Below are 18,854 nucleotides of genomic sequence, written 5' to 3'. Positions count from 1 at the left end.
GTCAACATTAAATGACACATTTTTGTTAGTTAAGTTTTGCCATTTTGGGCAAATTTTTTTTTTAATTATAGAGGTTTTTTTCCCTGTACAAAGGTTTTTATTGCATTTAATATTCTTTATTTATAGGCGTATTATATGAAATGATATTTAGTCAACTCAGGTCTAGGCCAATACTCATGTGACCTATTTTTGGTCATTAAACAACCTCATCCCCCACTTTACCCCATCAAAATGCTAATTTTGGTATCAGGTGAAAGCGCATATTTTTCTCATTAACATATATTTCTGGAGAAATCATAGAATTAAAATAGTCTCAAATATGTGGTATACCATATTTCAGACTAATTCAACAGTTTTTGGATCATATCTTCGGAAATACACCGATTTGGAACTCCTAATTTCAATATATTAAGGAACTCTCATTAGATATCAATTCATTATACATGATCATGATGATTAGGCCTATCATTAATAAAAACACTGTACTCCCTATTCCAGAAAAATACCGTATACAGCACTAATTTTTTGGGATTAAAAAAATATTATCAAGTTCTGCAAAATGAAACATAGCTAAATCCTAATCCTTTAGTTAGTCCTAACTGGCAATAAAATTCAAATTTTAATATTTGGTCAATTTTTGGAAATAAGGGCCAAAAACATGCATTGTTAGGGTGTTTTTCGTATGCTGTGACAATCAAGCCCAAATACTTGTACCAAGACTAATTTCAGTTTATGCACGGTCTAATTTTTGGAAAAGACATTTTCATTCTGATAACTGATAATTCAATTAAAGAAACACAAAAAAGTGAAAATTATAGCAAAATGTTGGCATATACTCATTATTTTGAATGCTTAGACTTGCTCCAAGTCTTTGATTTTTGTGACTCGATTGTCAGAAAATATGCAGAAAATGCATGTTTTTGGCTCTTTTTTCAAGAAATTAGTAAAATAGTGCTTTTTTTCTTTTATTGCCAGTTAGGACTAACTAAAGGATTAGGATTTAGCTATGTTTCATTTGGCAAAACAGGATAATATTTTTTTTATCCCAAAAAATTAGTGCTGTATCTGGAATGGGGAGTAGACTCTACCAAAATCACGCTGTATAAAATGGCAGTAATTCCATAAGGAATCAGTCACATTTGCAAGGAACATTTACATGTTCTTTATGCATGAATGTTTGAAAGGGACGACATTTTATGTTATAGGTACGTTTTAAAGAATTCGATTTTCCAATTATATCAGGTCACCTTGCTGTAAGCCTACTCTATGTAATACCCAGCAAACATTATACAATCGGCCCGATACTGGCTCTATAAAAGCTGCTATAATGGACCAAGAATGGCAACCTATATTGGTCCGGTACGGTCGTGCACACGGGCATTCGACTGGCCCAATAGATATTGCCACCACTGGGCCAAAATGGGTTGAAATTGGCCCAGTACAGGTCCAATTTATTCAATACTTTACTGGGCCAATATAATATTGCCAATATATTCCCATTATGAAACCGTAAGTAGACGGTAATGGTCCAATTTTGGTCCTTTTTATTTTTTATTTTTTTTGGTCCACGTCTAGCCGTGCAGTGTTCTTCTATTCCTCTTTTACCCGGTTCAGGCATTATTGGTCAGTTTCACCTGTTCAACCAGATATTTCCTTTGAAAAGGAAACTTACTTGCACTCAGCATAATTGAATTGGTATTATTTGATGTGCAAAGTATTAAAGTTCGATAACAAACTAAGCTCACAAAACAGAGCCATTGATAAATGAAATAATATATTCTATGGTGTCATCAGAAAAAAATTATGCCTTACTCACGTAGATTCTTTACAAGGCAGTAAATGAAATATTTGGAACAAGCGTAAACTCGCTGCCTTTTCTTTATAATAATAATAACATGTGGCCCTTCAAAATGAAGATGATAATGATCAAATATTGTATTTTGATAGTAAAAAATGTCAGGGTTTCAAAACCACGCCCACATTAATGCAACATTGGGCCAATACAGGGCCGGTACTCGGGGCCTACAAGCCCGGCCAACAAGTTTCTGCCGCAACTGGGCCAGTATGTACATGCCGGCTCGATGCCATATTCAGGTAGTCTTTAATTGGCCCAATAATGGACCAAGTACGGCACAGCTTATCCTGATAAGAAAACGGCGGCCAAACATTAACCAGTATCGGATTTGTACTGGCGTTATTCCGTCAGCCGTGTCCGGTATTGCCGGAAGTAGACCGGTTTAAGCCATTACTGGGCCAATATTACAATGTTTGCTGGGTAGTGCCATGCCATGACAAATACTAAATATAATAGCGGTGACTTCTGCAACTATCCTAGAATTGAGTACGCCTGCCCTTTAATATCAACCCACGTCGATTGTTGTAAAAGCATCACCATCATCATTATCTTCATCATTCATAATTGAACCAAATTTGACAAAAAATATAACAATGTCTGATGTACACCCTTTTAAACCAAATTTCCATTAAATTGAGAACCTTAATATAAATCAAAATTGTCTTTGAAAATACACCCGAATCTGCCCCATACCCTCATTTTCCACTGAGAACCCCCCCACTAAAAATTTGAAATAAATCTAAAACAACTAAAATGGATCCTCCTATATCCTTAAAAAAAACCGTACTCATGGTACTATGGGCAAGCAATTATCAGGGGGTGGTCTGGCAATAATATTCAGATGATGGTGGATGCGATATCGCTATTTTTGACGTCGCCATTGGATTAACACATAATCATGAAATCTTCACAAACAAATCTAAATTTGTTATGTGGTGTCAAAGCAAAATTATCTTACTCTAAAACCGTTGGGGTTCTGCAAAGTACCCCACTGCAAGTATGTTAATTGTCCATTTATAATCGCTAACCGTGTATTGTGAATGGGGCTGTCAGCCCTGTATCTTCGCCAGCCTCGTACGTCCGTGTTGCGTGTCCTATGCCGCCTGATAATATTTAAAATGTTTAAATAGCGCCCTCTATATTGTAGGTCTTTTTTTTCCAGTACAAGTGCATGGAAATATGAGGGAACAGTTCCACAGTTGTTGGATCTATCTTGGTTGCGTGCAGTGTCAAAAGTTAGTCTGTGTAACTGTAATGCTGTCTTCAGTAGACAGCAGTACCTCTCCTAAGTGAGTCTCTCCCAAACTTATAGTCTTCGGTATTGTCATGTATAGCATACGGTATTCGCCACTTGCACGGTTCCGCCATTATGCACTATGTGCGGGAGAGCCTCGAACTGGCAGCATACATGAATGGGAATTGAACCAGTCATATAACATTCTGTGTAAGGTTACGTAATTCTTCCTTTCATGTATGCTGCCAGTTCGAGGCTCTCCCGCATATAGTGCATATTAATGGCGGAACCGTGCAAGTGGCGAATAGCAGTACTCTTCTTGAATGAGTCTCTCCCTGCAGGCCTAATGCTATCTTCGGTATACAGTAGGCCTATTACCTATCCGAAGTGAGACTCTCCTTACTCCGTGTAATTCTGTCTTCATGAAATAGCAGTAAATATCTTGAGACCGTCTCCCCTATACTCCCTGTGTAAATCTTTTTTCAGTAGATAGCATTACCTCTTATGAAGAGCCTCTCCTAATACTCTCTGTGTATTCTATTATTAGTATGTAGCAGTAGGCCTACCTCCTAAGTGAGTCTCTCCCTACTCCATGTGCAATTCTATCTACACTAAAGAGCAGTACCTCTCCTCAGTGAGTCTCTCGCGATCCCTACTCCCTGTGTAATTATATCTTCAGTAGACAGCAGTATATCTCTCTGAAGTGAGGCTATTTAAAGCTTCTGAAGTGAGTCACTCTCTTCTCCATGTGTCCTACTCCATGTGTAATTACACTCTTAGAAAAAAGGTGCAACCTAGAACCTTTTTTGTCCCGTAGGCTATAGGCCTACAGCACCCTAAAGTAATGATAAGGTTCTAAGAACCTTAGAAAGTTCTATAAAGAACCAGTAGATAACAGTACCTCTCCTGCGTGAGACTCTCCCTACTCCCTGTGTAATGCTATCTTCAGTAGATAGCAGTACCTCTCCTGTGCGAGACTCTTCCTATATATACTTCCTGTGTAATTATATCTTCAATATATAGTAGTAGGCTACCTCGATCTCCTAAGTGAGACTCTCCCTAGTATACTCTCTGTGTAATTATATCTTTAGTATGAGTGAGTCTCCCCTTACTCCCTGTGTATGCTATCTCCAGTAGATATCCTCTCCTGCGTGAGACTCTCCCTACTCCCTGTGTAATTATATATTCAATAGATAGCAGTACCTCTCCTGCATAAGACTCTCCCTACTCCCTGTGTAATGCTATCTCCAGTAGATATAGCAGTACCTCTCCTGCGTGAGACTCTTCCTACTCCCTGTGTAATGCTATCTTCAGTAGATAGCAGTACCTCTCCTGCATAAGACTCTCCCTACTCCACGTGTAATGCTATCTTCAGTAGATAGCAGCACCTCTCCTGCGTGAGACTCTCCCTACTCCCTGTGTAATGCTATCTTCAGTAGATAGCAGTACCTCTCCTGCGTGAGACTCTCCCTACTCCCTGTGTAATGCTATCTTCAGTAGATAGCAGTACCTCTCCTGCGTGAGACTCTCCCTACTCCTGTGTAATGCTATCTCCAGTAGATAGCAGTACCTCTCCTGCGTGAGACTCTCCCTACTCCCTGTGTAATGCTATCTTCAGTAGATAGCAGTACCTCTCCTGCATAAGACTCTCCCTACTCCACGTGTAATGCTATCTCCAGTAGATATAGCAGTACCTCTCCTGCGTGAGACTCTTCCTACTCCCTGTGTAATGCTATCTCCAGTAGATAGCAGTACCTCTCCTGTGTGAGACTCTCCCTACTCCCTGTGTAATGCTATCTTCAGTAGATAGCAGTACCTCTCCTGCGTGAGACTCTCCCTACTCCCTGTGTAATGCTATCTCCAGTAGATAGCAGTACCTCTCCTGCGTGAGACTCTTCCTACTCCCTGTGTAATGCTATCTCCATTAGATAGCAGTTAGCCTGAATCCTTCTGGCCTCTAATGGCGGCGCCTTTTTTTACCCACAATCCTTCACGTTGCCTTCACAGTGGAGCGGCCGTGCGTGAGTATTCGAGGACTGGAGGATCGAGTCTAGATAGCAGTACCTCTCCTGCGTGAGATTCTCCCTACTCCCTGTGTAATGCTATCTTCAGTAGATAGCAGTACCTCTCCTGCGTGAGACTCTCCCTACTCCCTGTGTAATGCTATCTCCAGTAGATAGCAGTACCTCTCCTGCGTGAGACTCTTCCTACTCCCTGCGGTGTAATGCTATCTCCATTAGATAGCAGTTAGCCTGAATCCTTCTGGCCTCTAATGGCGGCGCCTTTTTTTACCCACAATCCTTCACGTTGCCTTCACAGTGGAGCGGCCGTGCGTGAGTATTCGAGGACTGGAGGATCGAGTCTAGATAGCAGTACCTCTCCTGCGTGAGACTCTCCCTACTCCCTGTGTAATGCTATCTCCAGTAGATAGCAGTACCTCTCCTGCGTGAGACTCTTCCTACCCCTGTGTAATGCTATCTCCAGTAGATAGCAGTACCTCTCCTGCGTGAGACTCTTCCTACCCCCTGTGTAATGCTATCTCCAGTAGATAGCAGTACCTCTCCTGCGTGAGACTCTCCCTACCCCCTGTGTAATGCTATCTTCAGTAGATAGCAGTACCTCTCCTGCGTGAGACTCTCCCTACTCCCTGTGTAATGCTATCTCCAGTAGATAGCAGGTACATCTCCTGCGTGAGACTCTCCCTACTCCCTGTGTAATGCTATCTTCAGTAGATAGCAGTACCTCTCCTGCGTGAGACTCTCCCTACCCCCTGTGTAATGCTATCTTCAGTAGATAGCAGTACCTCTCCTGCGTGAGATTCTCCCTACTCCCTGTGTAATGCTATCTCCAGTAGATAGCAGTACCTCTCCTGCGTGAGACTCTCCCTACTCCCTGTGTAATGCTATCTCCAGTAGATAGCAGTTACCTCTCCTGCGTGAGACCCTTCCTTTACTCCCTGTGTAATGCTATCTTCAGTAGATAGCAGTACCTCTCCTGCGTGAGACTCTCCCTACCCCCTGTGTAACATGATGCAGTCATGTCTACAGTAGAATTCACCTCGACCTTTGCTGGACTTAAACCCCATTAAAAGCTATTAAACCAAGATAACACTCATTGAAACAGCTCAACTGATTAAATCAGATCGTCTCTGGCTGTGCACATGTGTCTGTTTTATATGTGCGATATAGCAATGAGCTGCTATAATACAGCTTCAGTTGGGTAACCGATTATAAAGGAAACGCAAGGAAACAATGGTAGTGGACCTTTGTTTACGAAATGAGACAATGATCTGCTTTTTGTTAACCAGCATTCTTGAAAATGAGCAACATAATGATTGTTGACTTCACACGGTTTGGAAATAATTTCTTCATATTTTGGTGTTATCTGTCGTTTACATATCCTTCCTAAAACACAAAAGTGCGACCCTTTGTCAATCACCTACAGTACCCAATTTCGGCATACTATATAAGAAACTCATCATAATGATTGCCAGAGAATAGTTTAAATGTAGCTTGTACCGTTTTTTTGTGGCATCCTTCAGAAGTGAGCGGTCCGATACCAATATTTTCGGTCAAATCTCCATTCAATTAACACGGTGAGTTGGCTAGCTATGCCTTGCCCTCACTCATATTTTACAAAAGTGCGACTAATTCTGAACATCTAACCTAGCTGTAATTTTAGGTCATGTTAGAGAAATATATTTGCTAGAAGTTTGGAGAATAAGTTAAATATTGGCTGGTTATTTTTCACACAGTGATGTTAACTAGGCAAGTTCCATTCTTCCAACAAACATCATTTGTAGAGGTCACGCGTCAATGGTGAGAGCACTGTGTATTGTTTATAGGAAAACGGACAGTAACTGCAGTATGATGCTATCTTCAGCAAATAGCAGTACCTCTCCTGCGTGAGACTCTCCCTACTCCCAGTGTAATGCCATCTCCAGTAGATATAGCAGCACCTCTCCTGCATGAGACTCTTCCTATACTCCCTGTGTAATGCTATCTTCAGTAGATAGCAATACCTCTCCTGCGTGAGACTCTCCCTACTCCACGTGTAATGCTATCTCCAGTAGATATAGCAGCACCTCTCCTGCATGAGACTCTTCCTATACTCCCTGTGTAATGCTATCTTCAGTAGATAGCAGTACCTCTCCTGCGTGAGACTCTCCCTACCCCCTGTGTAATGCTATCTCCAGTAGATAGCAGTACCTCTCCTGCGTGAGACTCTCCCTACTCCCTGTGTAATGCTATCTTCAGTAGACAGCAGTATACATGTCTATCCTGAGTGAGTCTCTCGACTCTCTATGTAATTCTATCTTCAATATAGCAGTACCTCTTCTGAGTGAGTCTCTCCTTACTCCCTGTGTAATGCTATACTCAGTAGATAGCAGTATATCCTGAGTAAGTCTCTCGAGCTCCCTATACTCTCTATGTAATTCTATCGTCAGTATAGCAGTACCTCTCCTGAGTGAGTTTCTCCCTACTCCCGGTGTAATTCTATCTTTAGTACATATCCTAAGTGAGACTCTCCCTACTCGCTGTGTAATTCTATCTTCAGTAGATAGCAAAACCTCTCCTAAGTGAGACTCTCCCTACACACTGTGTAATGCTATTTTGTAGTAGATAGCAGTACCTCTCCTAAATGAGTCACTTCCTACTCTCTGTGGAATGCTATTAGGTATTTTAGACCTACAATGTTTAAAAGACAGCAACGAGCGTCTAAGCTGGAATGGCAAAGTCAATGATAAGAATAACTAAAAACGTGACCATAAATACACTCATAGAATTGACCCGCTTGCCTTGTTATTACTACACGAATTGCATTCTGAATGTCCTTCTGATATCAAATAATTTTGATTTTTTTGAAATTCGCGATATAATACATATTTTGTGGCAAATTATTAAAATTGGATTTAAAAAAAATATTTAACAGTCCTCGAAGTAAACTTAATTAATCTAACGATATGTACTTTAAGTATATGCAGCTGGGAGAAAAAGCCGATGAACTTTCGTATTGAAGATACAAATTTTTTCCCCAAAAGCATGGAAAGACCTAATTTTTTTGTTCTATTATTTCCTGTTTAGAGTAACTGGTAAAAGTATGGGTAATAATTTACCATCTTTTGCAAAATTATGCATTTTTCATCACGCCCATTAGAATAATATATACTAAAGAAGCAGAGAGAGATTTCTCATGAAAATCAAATGGGTACATTTCACTTTATTTTGGGTAGATCTCCATATTCGTGATTTTTGTCTTGCCAATTTATTGACACATATTAATTATATCATTAGAAAGCTGTTTGTTTTTTGGTTACATGTTTATTTATTTCATACAAAATAATATATACATCAAAGTACACAAAATTGGCAAATATATAGGCCTATACATCTAGGAAGAGAGAGATACAATGAAAAGCATGCTGATTCTGTAATTATTGTGCAACTTCATTCGATGAAAGTAATAGCAGGAATATGCACACCTCTCCGGCAATCACAACATTATGCCTTATATGATAGAAAATTAATTATCAAGCACGAATCACGTGGTTTTATTTGGAACAAACTCATATTGACCACCATAAAAAACGAATTAGGCCTAATACAGCCGTCTCTCAACACGCGATATTCAAAATTCCCGGGCGCCGAAATTGTCCAGTACAATGACGTCCTAGTAATACAATGAAAGCTGACAACAATTGAACACAAGTAACTATGACGTCACATACTGCAGTTACTGCCCATTTTTTTATACATAATATACAGTACTCTCACCATTGACGCGTGATCGACCTCTACAAACAGAGTATGTTATAGGTATATGGGCATTGCCTTAATGTCAAAAATAACCGGGCAATATTTAAAGTACTCTCTGAAATTCTAGAAAATATAGTTTTGTAACATGTCCTAAATTTTTAGCTAATTTAGGTGTTTGGAAATATTCGCACTTTGGTGTTTTAGTGTATGTTATAGGTATATTGGCATTGCCTAGTTAACGTCACTGTGTGAAAAAAATAACCGGTCGATATTTGAAGTTCTCTCTGAAATTCTAGAAAATATAGTTTTGTAACATGTCCTAAATTTTTAGCTAATTTAGGTGTTTGGAAATATTCGCACTTTGGTGTTTTAGAAGGATATGTAAACGACAGATAACACCAAAAAAATATGAAGAAATTATTTCCAAACCGTGTTAAGTTTACAACCATTATGTTTCTCATTTTCAAGAATGCTGTTAACAATATGCAGACTATTGTCTCATTTCGTAAACAAAGGCCCAACAGTATTGTTACCTTGCGTTTGCTTTATAATCGTTCACCCAACTGAAACTATAATACCAGCTCATTGCAAATCGCACAGGTAAATCAGAAACATGTGTAGTGTGGATTTAACCAGAGAAGATCTGATTTAACATAGTTGAGCTGCTTTCGCTCTCCTCCTCCCAACCCAATTTCTTACCAGACACAACCAATGACATCTTCCATTTAAAAATATATGCACCTACTATACTTTTCCAGAAGTATATACACTGGTCGCTCCAGTAAAAACAGGCCATTTATACGGGAACTTAAATCCATGCCGTTAAAGTTTTTAAAAAACTTCATTTCGCAAACTAAATTTTTGTACGTCATGAGCACCCCTTAATGTAAAGTATATACCAAGCTCGACGTTTGGAACAAAATATTATTTTAACTCATTTCATTCAGTATTTTCAACAACATATGGCGTATAGTTTACCCAAACCAAATTTGATTGCCAATAATTGGTCTTTTAACTAGATAATACGTAAGAGGTAATTTTGTGGTGGAAGCGGAAATATGGAAACTATATTGATGTATTTGCGTGCATAATATTTACGGCTCACTATACATAACCCTCTATAATCCTCTAGAAGTTGAAATTTGTGCTTTTGAACCGCATTTCGCAAACCCTCTGTTATGTTGGAATCCTCGGAAGTATAAATTCTAGACAAAATTGCACCCCTACATACACCCACCCCACATATACGCGAACACCCCGCTGCCTTATTCTTACACACAAATATTACTATTGCCGCTAGTGAAAATACAGTGAGCAGTCAGCTACCTGCACAACCGATTCTTTTGTTCTGCAAGGCTCACTCAGTCATTTAATGAGGCAATACAAACGATCGAAATTGGTGTTGAAATGAGCAAAATTTTGAGTTACACCTTTTCAGTGTAAAATTTTTTCTCAGCCAAATGAAAAGCAATAATTTTCATTTTTTCAGTAAATGGCTGGAAAAACTATAATGCTTGATACTGATTTTTTTTTATCCTGGTGTTAAACATAGGCCTGAAATTCAGTCATTTAGTGTAAGATATTCGATTTTTATAGGCTTCAGCTCGGCCCGCGAGCTTTTTCTTGATCAACCTTTTAGCTTTTCAAAGTAATATAGTTCGCTAATGAAGGATTTTCCCCAACTTTCTAAAGCACATCACCGTGAGCTATATATCATAGTTTTGTCAAAATTTCCGTTTTGATTTCACCATCTTTCACTGTCGGCTGATAAAATTTCTAAATCAACACGTGAAATCTAAAGGCTAGTACTAGCATTGTGGATCGATATCCCTGGGTTTAATAGGAATACCGGCATGGCTATAGTGTTGCCAGAACTTCAATATAGCAAAGAAATTCCCAGACCTATAGCGCTCCTACTGATCATGTTTAACCAGAACACCCAATTGGGGATTTAATCGCTGGTCGGGCAATTTGCTTTCAATGAAAAATTGACCTGGATAACAACAAAGGAAATATCGACTATTTCTGCTGGTTGCTCTCGAGATAAAAGTACTCACCATTGCCTACTTTTACTTAGTTTGACATTTTCGGAGACTGAATGGAAAAAGGGTAAAACAAAAACGGAAATTCTGACAAAACTATAACATATAGACCCACACGATGTGCTTTACAGAGGTGGGAAATATCTTTCTTTAGCAAACTATGTTAGTTTGAGACGCTAAAACATGAATTCCGTAAAAAGCTCGCAGGCGAATTCAAGGCCTATAAAAATCAAAAATATCACACTAAAAGACACAATTTGATGCTTAATTTTAACACCAGGATTTTAAAAAAATGTATATCCAAGCACCAAGTTTTTAACTGACATTACTGAAGAAAAAAAAAATATTGCTTTATATTTGACCGAGAAAATTAATTTCATAGCAAAAAGGTGTATCTCTGAATTGTGCTGATTTTTACATGTATCGATCGACTTTTAGCGCGACTAAGCATTTCTAAAGAATTGGTTGTCCAGGCGGCAGACTGTGAGGTTACATTCTAAATTACAATACATTGTACCGTCACTGTCGACAACAATGCAAACAATGTAGACTTTCCGGACGTTCTTGTGAACAGAATGTTGTGATCCAAATACATAATTTGAATAGATTTGATTTGATCTAATCTGATCTGTTTTTAATGCTTTTATTGGTTAGATTTGATTTAATTTGATCGATTGTTCAATAACCAGTTTATCCAAACCTCTGAAAATAAAGACCTTGGGCCTATACATAACGACATAAAAGTAATGCACATGCAAGGAATTCAAGAAATTGCAAAATCCATCAAGCGCAGTTGACTCTGTTATAATTATAAAGGTAATCTGGTGAAGAACCAAGGAAATGGCCCCAGAAAGTGTTTGCAAGGAAATCTGGGGTCCTTGAGAAAGGTCTGTAACATTCACGATCATGCATCCATCCACATCGTAACCCACAAGCAATAATACTGACAGTGATGGTGATGATGGTGATGGTGATGGCGATAATGATAATGATAATGATAATGATAATGATAATGATAATGATAATGATAATGATAATGATAATGATAATGATAATGGTAATGATAATTAAAATGAAAATAAAAATAATAATAAAAGAATGCCCGATAAAGCTAAAGGCGATTCCTGACCGCTCATTTTTTAAAATCTATTTGTTTGATAATAACATAACACGATTTTTGTTTCAAGTTAACAATGATTAAATAACCCAGTGCAATAATTATACACTAATAAACTGTGTATTATTTTAGTTTTTCTCTTTTGCAGTTTGCGTGTTGGTTCCAATGCATCATTTACGCATATTTCTTTAATCACCAAGTGACTGGTATTGGTGATCTTTCTCTTTGTCCATACTCTTCTGATCCAGATCTTCATAATGTTGTCCTGATTGAGGTCTGTCAGATAGGGTTACCTCGTAGTCAGATGAAGAGCCAACCTGATGACTTACACCTGTAGGAGGGATTTCATACCCCATATCGTCATTGTCTGGTTGATATGCTGTATTCATTACATTACCTGATGACGACGTGGCTCTAGTGTTATTCGCCTTACCGATATCTCCATTTTCGTAATTTGTGGAGTCACCTTTGGTACTTCTTGCTCTTTTTTAGTTAATTTGAAATAAAATGAGAAAAAGGGAAAAACTACGATAATTCGAGTTATTTCTCAAAATAATGAATACGACTTGCGTGTGGAGATATGTCATGTGTCATACTTGTACATTAAAGACTAAAGCCGGCCCACTTCAGTTTTTTTTTTTTTTTTTTTTGAGAATTTTAATTCGCCCACTGATTTATTCACCCCACTTGAGATTAACATTGAACTGGTTTTAAAAAGACTAAACACTTTATACTGTTATACTTATGGAGATATGAAATAGATTGTGTTCAAAAGAATTAACTTTGCGTCATACTTTCACATTGAAGACTTTAGACTGTCACATCCATGTTCTTTTTTGTATGAATTCCCCCAATAATTTATTCGCTTCAAGATTAATGTTAAACTTGTTAAACAATAAAAACTTCAATGCTTTTTCCTGAGGAAATCAAAAAAGTCTTGATTGATGGTTTGGTCATCTTATAAACGAAGCTAATAAAACATACAAGTAAACTTTATGAGAGATATGGTTCACGCCTTGCGAATACAGATACCCATTGAAATCAGGACACAACAGAGCTAGTGATCTTCTTTACAAGTGAATGGCGTAGCAAGCAGATGGACAGGGTGGACGAAGTCCAGGGGTCCGAGCAAAAGCGAAAATGAAATAAGTCGGAATAAAAGAGATGTTTAAAGAGCCAGCATTACACCTTGTCCATGGGCCCCTGAAGCTCTTGCTTCAGCGTGGCAGCGCATCACTTTGCACTCTAACATGTAAGGGTACCATACTTCAGGCCAAAGTTGCGATTTCAATTAGTCAACATACCTATACAAAAGTAGACCCAAGATAATAATTGTAATTACAGCAGCAAGAAGCAACACAGCAAGGGTGAGAATCACTGGCATGTTGGAATTGGTTGAACATTGTCCAAGAGAGTTCACTTTCGGAGCAGCCATATCTGCATTATAAACAAGGATTGTTCTGCGTTGTGAGCGTTGTAGTGTAATTTTACGACAATCACTTACCTATGATATTTTTATTAGCAAAAGGAATATACTTAGGAGGACGTGGAATACGTCCTCAAAACGAGGCATACATGGTTGCAAAACCAGTAGCCATTAAGGTAGGTATATCCTTGACTTTCTTAATTCTCGCAAGACCGGGTCTGACAAAAAATATTTACTTTCAATTTGTTCAAAAGGTTGTTGAAGGTATTTTCAACCACCGAAGGCGATAACTGTACACAAACTCCACACACGCACACCCCAACGCCACACCTACTGTAAAGCCCGATCCTGACTCCACACCGCAGCGCGATGCGATGCTGCGCTGCTATAAAAAACTGTAATCTGAGCCAGGTTTTTACGAGCTCAGCGGTGAAAATTCTCATCGCGCGGTGGAAATTTTGGTCCGCGAAAAAGTTGAACAATGTTCAACAATGTTCAACTTTTTCGCATCGCGCTGCGATATCGCAGCCGTACACGCTTCTGATTGGCTGCTGGAAAATCAAGGTCGGTAGAATGACCTTAAAAGGAGATGCAGACCCCACATGCTTTTAAAGCATCGCAGCATCGCATCGCGCTGCGAAGTGGAGTCAGGATCGGGCTTAACAGTCCTACACCCACCCACACGCTGATAATCATCGACACTGAGCGTTTTGAGCGTTTCGACAGTATTTTGTGGGACATGAGAGCACATCAGACATATCGAATTGCATTCTGAATACGAAGAATGTCTTTCTGATATCAAATAATTTTCATTTTTTGAAATTCACGATATAATACAAATTTTATGACAAATTATTAAATATTTTTCACATTAATATTATATAACAGACCTCAAAGTAAATTGTATAAATCTAATGATATATTCTTAAAGTGTATGTACCTGGGAGGAAAAGCCGACGATCAATTGAAACTTTTGACCTTTCACATTGAAGATATGGATTTATTTCCCCAAAAGACCAAATTTTTTGTTGTTGATGTTTTGGGAAAAAATCCATATCTTCAATACGAAAGGTCAAAATTTTCAATTGATCGTCGGCTTTTCATCCCACCTACATACACTTTAAGTATAAATCATTACATTTATAAAGTTTACTTCGAGTCATCATCAGATTTATAAAGTTTACTTCGAGTACTGTTAAATATCAAAAATATCAATTTTTAATCATTTGCCATAAAATGTGTATTACATTGCGAATTTCAAAAAATCAAAATTATTTGATATCATCAGGACATTCTTCGTACTCAGAATGCAATTCGATATATCTGATGTGCTCTAATGTTCCACAATAAATACGGTCCAAACGTTCATACCCCATCCCTTAACCAGAATAGTCTTTTAATTTTCATGCAACAACATGAAGTGAGCCATAGATACCCAATCGATTACATCTTTTCAATCAGATAGTGTTACCATTTCTCGCAATATCTCTGAGAAATCACTTGCAAGCATTATACATACCAATATTCGCAGTGGTGGACATATCTACTCTTTCAACGGTTAAAGTTCCTACAGGTCTGGTCTTTGAAGTAGAAAAAGACCTACCAGTTGTCCGATCTTGAAATGCAGACGTAGCTGAAATAATTTATTGCAAATTTACTTATCATTGTACTTAGATATTACACGCAACATTATATTCAGAACAACAAGGTTCCAGGGCAAAGTTCTTACTGACATGGTATTTTTGAAATATAGGCATTTTGTTAAGAAATTAGTTATGTATCATTTTAAAGGAGTATTTCGTGATCCTAGCATCCTCTTTTTATGACATTTTTCAGTAGATATCCACGAAAAAAGCTTATTTCCAAAATTTCAGTTGATTCCGATTTTGCGTTTGCGAGTTATGCATGATTATGTGTATTACACTGCTCCATAGACAATGTGTTGTAATTTCGTTCTGGTGCACCAGAACAAAATTCAAATTTGGCGATATTTTTGCTAAACGAATTAATCTGCAAGAAATATTTGGTACATAAACATTATGTAGCCAGAGGTATCCAGTGATGTAAAAATCTCAACTTTTTTTGGGAAAAGTGGGGGATGAGGCTGTGGATCACGAAATGCCCCTTTAAGGTTTGAAAAATGATAATTTCAAAAGTATCTCCAAAAACACCAAAATCAACTTGGAACTTTGTAATTCTGAGCCTATATACGTTCTCGCTATAGAAATATGATATCATGATTTAAACAATTTATGCAAAGACAGTCCACAAGTTTCAATAAAAGTTTTACTGGAATCCTATGGAAAGTCTCAAATGGCGAGATTCAGACTTATAAATGACTTCGAATGCCAAAAGACACTTAGATTTCACATCACGATTTATTTATTTATCTATTTATAACAATTCGGCCAAGAAGACCAGGCCAGAATCCTAATAGTGCATAAATACATAATACATCAAATAGGGAAATAAAGGGGACAGACAGAAAATGGACCGGCAAAACGATGTAAAATCAAATACAGACAATAAAATGAGATGATGGAGGATATGACTAAAAACACATGGTCACTGACAACAGAGTTGAAGGCGGACAGGTTTGGGCATAAAACAACATTGTCGGGGAAAACCTTTTAATGATGATACAGTGTGACTTGCAAGATCACGACGTTTGGAGAGGAGTAATGTCTATTTTTGAGTGAAGAGCCTCGTCAGACAGTTTCCATTCCTGCAGAAAGCAAAGCGCTGATGCAGTCATATATTTTAGGGTTGGTAAGAACAAGAGCCCGGTATAGAGAGGACAGAGGATTGTAAAAAGACTAGTGTAGAATGCCAATTGTTTTCAGAGCTTATTCTTGCATAATTGTCGACATGGAGGTTGTGGCTAATCCAATTGCCGAGGAGTTTCCCAGAGCAGACTATTTCAATTGATTGGCTATTCATGAAGAGTTGCACCTGTGGATAAAGTTCCTTTTTTAGCAGATCATTGTAGCATATGTATTACTGGCATTTGCAGACAGATGATAGGAACTGAACCAGTTGTGGATAACATCAATATCTTTCTGGAAGTCGGGTAGGTCAAGAAATGCGATTGAACGGCTTGTAAAAGTGTAGTGCCATCTGCATATGAACACCAAGATGCTGTCCTGTGAGAAATTAGAGAGGCAAAGGTAAGTAACAGAAGGGACCTAGGACAGAGCCTTGCGGTACTCATGAGATGACTTGAGTAGTGCACGAGGTAACGCCATGGACAGCAACAACCTGCATTATATTAGAAAGATATGAACGATATTTGTAAAAAAAAAGCACAAAAGAGCATGATTTTCACCCACCCAAATTTCAACCATTTTAACGTTGGTCAAAATCTTTACCGTGGTCGCGCATGATCGTATTTGTCGTAAAGCGTCCTCCTAAAAGGGTTTACTTCGCATTCGCGTATTCTGGCCACTTTGCAACATCTGTCTTGAGCCATATGGCATTTTAGAGTAGGAAAGAGTGAAATAGTGTTGTAATGTAGAATATTAATGATATAATTACTTGTTATTCCACCCAAAGTGTTAATGGTTATGTGAGTGTAAGGCCCTATACCAGAATCTGTTCTTCCTGCAACACTGAAAATGTACATGTTTCCTATATCTAATGTGATGGTCACAGATGTCGTTGTTACGTCCATGCTGTCTATCACTACGCTCTGTAAAGTAAGTTCATATCGATACCCAAGAATCTGTCCATTCCAGAGCAAGGAATCTCATCCCATGTGATGGTACGGGTTGTGTCTGAACTGCCAGTTATTCTGACATTTTCAGGTGGAGCACTTGGTGCTGAAATCAAATTAATGTGAACAATTCTATAACATTTTCACCTTTAGCATGCAAAAGTTCTTTAACAACTTGAAAGTAAATCTACGTCTTTTAATGACAAGAAAGGGAAGCCGTCGCCCACTAATTTCCATAGCAAGCTTCGGTGTAACGAAATAGATGAGAATTTAAAATTATGAAATTTAAATACAAAGGCAGAACTAAATATTTGCCATTACTTTTCTATTATCAAAGAGGCATAACCTAGTAAAGGATCGCTATCTATGGATCAATTAATATCTCACATGGTATACTGTACCTAATCCTGGAATAAGTTGTGTTTCAGATAGTTCCGTAACGGAACCACCTGTAGCTTTCACAGTTATGTTGTAGGAATAGAATGGTCTCACATCACACACATATAACAGGTTATTGGTTGTGTCCATGACGGTATGTGTAGGGAGGAGATCCTGACACTCATCTTCATGTCTGGTGTCCCCTTCACATGTCACCTCATACGTGTCTACAACAGGACATCCTCTCTCAGCTGGCTCCGTCCAGGTTATAGTGATTTGTGTTGCAGTTAATGAAGCCTGCATATTTTGAACACTGTCAGGTAGAACTGAAAGGCAAATTAAAAATAAATGAACGTTGAATTATGTTGGCTTTTAAATTGTAAAACACCTCATCATGGTCATTGTATTTCCTCGTTATATTTCATTTCAATTTTAATGCTGTTTTACACCGGTTTTCACAGTTCTCCGTTTCGTCCAGTTCCTGCATTGCTCTTCCAAATGTGACAGCTGAACGGGCAGCTGAAATCGTACCAGACCAGCAACACATATAGACCAATTCTGTTTGAAAACAAATTGGTGTGCACACTGCTTCACTAACGGTGCCAATTATTTTGATCAAGATGTGACAAAAACTAACCTTTTGAGGTAGTCACGATTACACTAGCTCTCATTCCTGTTCCTGCGTTGTTCTTCCATGCGGCGTTAAATGTATACTGCATATCACAACTAAGACCAGTAATACGCACACCAGGTAGCTGAATGCTTGAAAACGTAATTGGTGTGAACACTGCATCGCTGACAGGAAGACCATCAATCGTATACGTCAAAGAGTACACATAACCTGTAATGTTACCATGTCTATTGCCACATCGTATCTCATACCAATAAAAATCTATATGTGTTGTAGATGAATCATGAGGACTGACAATCGGTCTTGCACTTGGTACTGTTCATAACAGAAACGAAAGAGTTATATGCTTCGTATATATACACCGGGCACAGAACTCGTCAGTATAGTCATCCTTGCTGTTCAACAACCTGATAATTTTGAATTATTCTGGAATATACATTTTGTTTATTTGGACTTTGCTTTCTCATTTGACACCCTGTTCGTGAAAATCGAACAAGAATTGACCAAGATATGCGCCTCCAAACCGTCAAACCCCAAAATCAAAAGTTGCAATTTCAATGGGAACGCATCGTATTTCACACGAGCACCACGGGCCCATCAATAAAGCACACAATATAACCATGATAACAGGCACAATTCAATCGTTAAAATTGCAACTTTTGATTTTGGGGTTTGATGATTTGGAGGCGCATATCTTGGTCAA

The 18,854-nt window shown here is 38.3% G+C and overlaps 1 protein-coding gene across 1 annotated transcript; it reads right to left on the bottom strand.

Annotated features, from left to right (window-relative positions):
* Positions 1-17,111: 17,111 nt before the first annotated feature.
* LOC140161954 (uncharacterized) lies at positions 17,112-18,274 on the bottom strand. The gene is made up of 3 exons (XM_072185250.1): positions 18,158-18,274; positions 17,544-17,846; positions 17,112-17,248 (listed from the first exon to the last, which is right to left on the bottom strand). Exons 1-3 carry the CDS (start codon positions 18,237-18,239, stop codon positions 17,112-17,114), a joined length of 522 nt encoding a protein of 173 aa, XP_072041351.1. The 5' UTR covers positions 18,240-18,274.
* Positions 18,275-18,854: the final 580 nt, after the last annotated feature.

The sequence above is a fragment of the Amphiura filiformis genome, chromosome 1 (assembly GCF_039555335.1).
Source record: "Amphiura filiformis chromosome 1, Afil_fr2py, whole genome shotgun sequence".
NCBI lineage: Eukaryota > Metazoa > Echinodermata > Ophiuroidea > Amphilepidida > Amphiuridae > Amphiura > Amphiura filiformis.
The sequence above is the reverse complement of the archived record's forward strand: the minus strand, read 5'-3'. Positions and strand labels throughout refer to the sequence as shown.